The sequence below is a fragment of the Trachymyrmex septentrionalis genome, unplaced genomic scaffold (assembly GCF_001594115.1).
Source record: "Trachymyrmex septentrionalis isolate Tsep2-gDNA-1 unplaced genomic scaffold, Tsep1.0 scaffold27, whole genome shotgun sequence".
Classification (NCBI taxonomy): Eukaryota; Metazoa; Arthropoda; class Insecta; order Hymenoptera; family Formicidae; genus Trachymyrmex; species Trachymyrmex septentrionalis.
Window position 1 is genome coordinate 715,447 of NW_017305430.1, and position 7,571 is coordinate 723,017.

Below are 7,571 nucleotides of genomic sequence, written 5' to 3' on the forward strand. Positions count from 1 at the left end.
ATTATAGGCTAGAAATTAATAAAAAAGAGAAATGGTTCTTTTATTAACGATAAATCGTTCCAAAGTTACTTTTTCCAAGGTTAATTTTTTAACGGATTTTGTAAAAGGTGCAAACAAACAAAAAATTAATTAAATCATTAAATTATATTAATTGTGAAAGCATTGTAAATTGCGTTATTTGTGTATGAGAGTATTCATATCAGCATTACCTTTTTATGATGCGTGTGATACCGTTTGTACAGACAAGTAGCCGTGTCGCATGTCGCTCTTCTTTATATTTCTTTTCGAAACATATAATAATCGCAAAAAGTGCTAGGTATAATACGAAATGTTATATTTTATGAATATTCACATAATACGATTACATGATTAATTATTCATAAGGTACAAAGTTCCGTATTATATTAGACATTCTTCGCGAAAAAGATTTCAAAAAGTAATGTGAAAAGAAGTCGCACGCGACACGGCTATCTTGTACGACCTTCGATAACGAAATGACTGCGCCGTAACTAAGCAACGTAAACATGACGCGCCGCTCCGTGCCACCCCTCCCCTCCTTAAGGTCGCGCGCCGATCATCTACCTGTGTCGAAATATTACCGTTAACACATATTACAAAAACAGTAAAATAATCTCGTTGCGTTTTAATATTCTACGATGAATATTACATGATGCTTTATTATACGATTTATGTTTCATTTCTTAAATTCGTTACTCATACAACTCATCTTAGGCGGGTATTTATACTTAGAGCTTATATTCAAGACTATCTTAAGTACAATTTTAAGAAGTCACGAATCAGAGGGCCGCGTATTAGCGTCTTAAGACATTACTTAAGACAGTCTTGAAATAAGAACGGACTATAAATACCGCCCTTAGATATTTCTAATTTATATATCCGTAAATATCCATAAATTGCGTTTATCTTTATTTAAAAAACGTATAACTTATTTAATCTTTATTTGAATGTAGATCAAAGAGAGTAATAAATAAGATTGAGATATAATTCTTAATACACACCTTAGTTTTGAGCAACATTATTCTTAGAGCAACATTACTATTAGGGTAGCCTTACGTAATTAATCATTAATTCGCGTTGTGAATATCTAATTATCGTAGATCCACGACACCTGGAACGACCGTACCACACACTCGTCTCGCTGTGAAGTTGCCGAGCGAATGCCGAAGTGATGACGTAGGCGACCACCGGCACGCTCCCCCTCGCTTTACGCCGCGCGACCCTTCCCCTCGCTTTTCGCCGCGCGACCTTCCTCTAGCTTTTCGCCGAACGCTGTTTAGATTATACGTATTATTGCGTATAAAAAATATTCAACGATTTATTCAATTATTTGTATTTTACGTGATTTTGATATAAAACGCGTATTGCCGTACATTTCGCGTTTTGCTTTGTGGCATGTCGAGCATAATCCTATTATATATTACTTTTATGGTTCTTTTAAACGTAATTAGTAATTATTCGCGTGGGGTATTTTTGATATTCTAATATTATGTCTCAATTTTCATTATTCTTTTAAATGATTCACACTTAAATAAAGGTTGATAAAAAATATTCTACGTATGTTCTTCATATAAAGATACATACAAATTTTCTGAATATCGAAACAATTTGTGTTAAATACAGCTTTGACCAAAAGTACTAAATATCTTGTTAATCATTATTTAATTTTTCAGTTAATAAATTAATTTAAGACACTACTATTATTATTGCAAATTATTCTGTATTTCAGAAATTCTTTAAACTTACGTGTAATACTGATCATGACTCGGTAAAATAACATACAAATTATTTAAAATAAAAAATATATAATAAGTTTCATAAATTTATTTAAAATATAAAATTGTAGGAATCGATAAAAAACTGATATGACTTATTTAAAATAAAAAATATAAAATAGGTTCCGGGAACTTATTTAAAATATTAGACAAGAAATAAATCAGAAGTGTAGTTATTTAAAATATTAAATACTAAATTTCAACAAAAACGACATCAGGGTATCTTTTCATAGTCCTAATAAAATGGGTAAATATATTAAAGTACAAAAGATTATTTGTTCTTATACATCTAAGAGCAATGTAATTTATAAAATTTCGTGTAATAATTGTGATTCGTCGAATTGGACAGACGGGGCAGTAGACGTAGGGCAGACAATTGAAAATGAGAACATCTCAATCATATTAGACGTAACACTTCCGTTCTATTATAACGGAGCACAGGCTGTAGTATAATTATGATTTCCAATGGGACAATGTAGAAATTTTAAATGAAGAGCCTTGCTATAAGAAACGCTTAATTTCTGAGACACTCAATATTAAAAAGCAGAAAAATAGTCTAAATTTACAAACTGACACTGAAGGTCTCTATAAGGCATATATACCTATTTTAAATAAAGTTTGACTCTTCGATATTGACATTCCGTCTCCTCTCTCAGTCCGTGCTAATCCGTATCAGCGAGCGTACGTTTTAATCGTCCACAACATAATGTCCATCTTACATATCTGCGTTCCATTTTGATTGGTTGTCATGCTTATGTAGACATACTTTGAATAATTTACATATGATTTTTGGTGAGTTTAATTATTTGCTAGAATTTCGATATGTTAATTTCATTGTATTTATTTTTTTGTAAAAAAACTTTTTTATCTTTTTTATCAACTAGAATTTCTTTCAATATATATGAAACACATTTGACTGACTTCAATCGTTTGCGAATAATGTCGAGTTCTACATCAAGACTCACCCGAACTGTTAAGGAATATGCGGGCATTCTCGATAATTAATTTTGTACAGCGATTTTTGTTAAGCTAATGTCTGCAGAGAGTTTAATCCGGTAGCTGAAACTTATTTTTAAATTTAAATTGAGTTTTTATTATAAATATTTTCATTTTTACTTTTCTTTATTTGTAATTTATTCTCTTTAATTGTGTGACAATTTAAAAAAATGTGTTTGACTCTTACTTTGCCCTTTATTTTATTATTATTATTATTGTTATTCATTTTTATCGAGGTTCCCCTGCAAAGAAGAGAGTGAAAGTATATCGGTAACCCTTCCGGGAGAATCGGCAGACAATGAAAGTGAGGTCAGAATGTCCAGTTACGTGGGACGCAACGCCCAAGATCAAGTATCTGCAACCTGTATTCTGCCAGTGGGAAACTGGGCGTAGGTATCAGTCAAATCTACGACTATGCATACACGGCGAACGTACCGAGATCCTTTCACTCGCCTCTTCCTTTCTTAGTCATCCTCGCGAATCGCTCGTCACCCTTACAATGCCGTTGCAAGTTCTATGAACCAAATGCGGAAGAAAATCGTTCGATCAAAGTCACTCTTTCTGCACTCTTTGATCGCAGCTCTCGAACTTTTGTTCATTTGTAAGGACAAGAGATAGCTCTTTCAAAGTTCCGAAAAATGGACCGTGTGGTCAAGTCCTTGGTGCAAATGTGACCCTGCAATATTAATGATGCTGATACAATCGAACGGAAATACAATGGATACGTTAAAATAGAATTATTTGTAACATTATTACTGGATTGTATAATATATATTTGAAATTAAAAATTAAAAAATTCAGAAAGAGTATACATAATTTACATATAATTATAAAATCATTGTATTTATATATAAAGTTTTCTGTTCGAAGAACAACAATTACAATTAGGCATCTATTAAATGTTAAAAGATATGCATTAATACTTAATGAATCAATATTTTTTTTATTTGAAAAGGCAGGAAATTAATAACTATATAAAATCTAAATTAATGTTATACCCTACGCACATTTAGATATTTATAATCACCAACATAATGAATCATATATATTATTAACAAGACATTGCTGATAGCTGAATATATGAACGCGATAAATTTAGTACATAGTAAACTCGTTTCATGCGAGATCATGCATGACTGGCGATGCAGAAATACCGGTGTCCAATACGCAAATGGCTTTATTCTTTTATTAAATATAAATTGCACTTAATAAAGTGATATTTCAATGGACACATAATTTTACGTAAAATTAGAATTTATATTTAAATGACATAGAAAGTGTTACAGATTTCACTTATTTACTTCGAACGAGCATCTATACGTTAAAAGTAATGCTGCGAATTGGAAGGCCATGTGACTTCTAGGCATCAATGAACACAGCAGCCCGATTTTCGCTAAACGTGGTTAATCATCCGTTCTGTAACGCCGCGCTAATGCCACGGTAAACGCAATTTTCAAATACTGTCATTACAACAAGACTGAGAGATCCACCTTTCACACCGAACTGAATAGTGCTCTTTTTGATCGCATCTTTTTCCTTCACCCAGTTTTATTTGCTTTCTTTTCTTATATGCACACATTAGCTACTCTCACTGGAATCTAGATATAATCCGATTTTTTATCACGCATACGATCAGATGATACCTCTGACCGCACAGTTATTAATGTTTCTAAGTAAATGACAAAGCGTTACACACACATTTTGTATACTTAAAAGTAATATAATTCAGTTAGCGCTTTCCTCGAACTTTATATTGATAATAATTTTACGTTGAAGTATACTATTATTATATTTTTCCCTTTAAGGCGAGATTACTCCGATAAACTTAACCTTATGTGCAATTATAATTATCTCGTAGATTTTTTAGATATATAATACAATATACTAGCATAATAAATATATGCAGTTGCAAATTGTTTTTACTGAAGAAAGCATCTGAAGTATTAAATTTTAATATGCGTTGGATATCTCGGTTGATCAAACGCATATTATAATGTTATTCACTCTAATCAGAATGTTGACAGTGCTATCTCCTAAATCAAAGTTTGACAGTAATAAACTACAATAACATACACTACAAAATATATACTAGTCGTAGTCACTTCTATGCCGATAGGAATAATTTCTCCTCCGCTATATTGCAAAATATAAAGCTTTAAATACATATTGAATGTGCACTGATATTTGATTAGATATTTCCATTTCACTGCCATAGTGATAAACAAGTCGCAAAATAAGAACATGTTTGAAAAGGATATCACTTTCATATGCTTACGAGCACGTGTAAGATGGCGATTATGAGGGTGTTCAATGCTAATGTTATCATCATTTACTCACCGTATCTGTAATTCAACACATTCTATTTTTTTGGGTCAGGAAATCGATAAGAATTCGCGATTAAATGAATAATTCATAGAAAAATCTTTCATCTCAAAGATCACCTTTTGATCATGCAAGGAACTGTGTTGATAATGATTGATCAAATTACTTCATGCATGTCAATCGAGTAACAGTTTTATAAAACTTACAATTTGTTACGATATAATCCTGATTAGTTTTATTTTACATTTTATTATAAGTTTATTAAATTAAATAGAGATTTGCTAATTTGAAATTTATAACTTTCTAAGCAGGTTTTTATTCTTTCATAATAAAGAAAAAAAAATAATTTGTTGAAATATATAAAAATTCGGCCAAATCTAGAAACTTATTTAATTAATTAATTTTATTTCTTTTGTTTATTTAATTATGTTGGATTATCAAAATAATTATGTATATTAAGAAAAAAACATGATGGCAACTGTAGAAATTTTATACAATTAATTTAGATTAATGTATATAGTTTAATTAGTGTATATAGTTCAATAAAAAAAAACTAATATATATTATTAAAAAAATTATTTTATAATTGCTATAACTAAAAAAAAATTTATTTTTTTGTGTAACTATGTATATTAATATAAAACTTATATAATTGTTACCTTTATAATCTTTTTTTATTACCACTTTCTTTTCTAAATGTAAGATGCTCAAATATGAATATAAATGCAATAAAAGTTATGTTTCTATAATTAAATTTAAGCCTAATATAATTAAGTCTAATATAATTGTTCGGATGGTCCAATATAATTACTTTCTTGACTAATTTTTGTATATATCTCAGTACCATTTTTTTTATATAAAAAGTGATTAATAATATTATAAATATTAATAACATAATATAATTTTTTAATACTATTATCGTATTAATTGTTTCTTTGTAAACGATAAACCTGATTTGCATATAAATATTTCTATCTCTTCGTGATGTCATCTATGTAATGTTTATTATTCTTCTGCATTAAGAGCAAATATCGTATGCCATCATTAAATGCAGCACCCCGATTGAGGATCGCTGGTATAATGTCTTGCAATATCGCAATGTCACGATCGCATCGAAAACACGTTCTACCTCGGTTGACTAAACTTGCAGTCAGTTTCGATCTAGTAATCTCAAACTAGTAGGCTTGAACTAGACTTGTTTTTAACTTGTTAATCGGATGTAGGTGCGTATGCACGTGTCCAGTTTCCACGACAGACCATCAGCATCGGGTAGGGAGAACGAGAAAGCGTCATGTATAAAAACGAATGGTCCATCGGAACAAATCCGCAGTATCCCATTCGTTGTCCGCTCGCCACGTATTCTGAAAAATGCATCTACCCTCAGTAAGTAGAAAAAGACAGATGGGGGTTTCCGAGGATTGTGACGGGAGTCGCGTGGAAATCGCGGAAGCGGAGATTCACGGCGTTTGGTTTCCTTGCTCGACTCAGTTCGCGAACGAGTTCCGGTTTTACGACGAACAATGGCGATGGAAAGTGATTGTCGATATATTTCCATACTTTCTGTGTGCGATACATAGTACGGTAGCGTTCTCATAATATTCCGGATATTCTCATGTGGCGCAAGAGTGATGGTATCGAATTCGACGCGTCGCCAGCAGCACTTTCCTCGGAGGGAAGAAAGGACACTTTGATAAACTTTTTTTTAAGTGTTCGCTCGCGAATAAGATGTTTCTTGTATAAGAAACTACTGCTACTCTGCTCACATATTCATATTGTCGATCTAAATAATTGAATTTCGACGTAACGGTAGAACAGAGGTGATATATTTAAATTTCAATTGATAAAAATTTTATATTTCAATTACATGTATAATTTTCTTATTTGTTTATATTTAAATTATTTGTTGATTTATTATTCATTTTGTTATTCCAGATAATCACTCTATGTTTATTAATTAAAACAACGTTTGCTAACTTATCAGTGGACAATGCTGGATGGCATGGGTCAGTATAAATAAAACGAGATTTGATAATCGTATTTATTACTTCTAATGTAGTACGTATGTTAAGATCAAATTATTGTGTTGCAACTCCTAATTTCTGTTCTAATTTTGACAGACTATCTGATTTCGACATCACGAATTACGTGTCCAACGACCACAACGTAAACATTCAGAATATTCCTTCTCATGGATCATATTCTTCTTTCGAAAATGATGGCAATTTTCATTTAGATATGGATCAAGGATTTAAAGACAGTAACATTCAACATACAATTGTTCAAGCTGTACCGATCAACGAGCATGTGGAAATTACAAAGCCAGTGCCAGTACCAGTTATAAAAAATATCGGTAAGGTTTTGCAAAGTATAACCACAAATAAAAAAATAAAGTAACAGCGGTTTATACGAAAAAACAATAATTTAAAATTTACCATAAAATAATAATTATTTATATAATAT

General features: G+C 31.0%; 1 protein-coding gene across 1 annotated transcript in view; it reads left to right on the forward strand.

Moving 5' to 3' along the window:
- Positions 1-6,439: 6,439 nt before the first annotated feature.
- Positions 6,440-7,571, forward strand: part of LOC108749194 (zinc finger protein 512B-like) — a 2,767-nt gene continuing 1,635 nt past the window's right edge. The window contains exons 1-3 of the mRNA XM_018487745.1: positions 6,440-6,494; positions 7,044-7,114; positions 7,229-7,461. Coding sequence (XP_018343247.1) covers positions 6,480-6,494; positions 7,044-7,114; positions 7,229-7,461 — 319 coding nt within the window. The 5' untranslated portion in view covers positions 6,440-6,479. The remainder of the gene's footprint in view (positions 6,495-7,043; positions 7,115-7,228; positions 7,462-7,571) is intronic.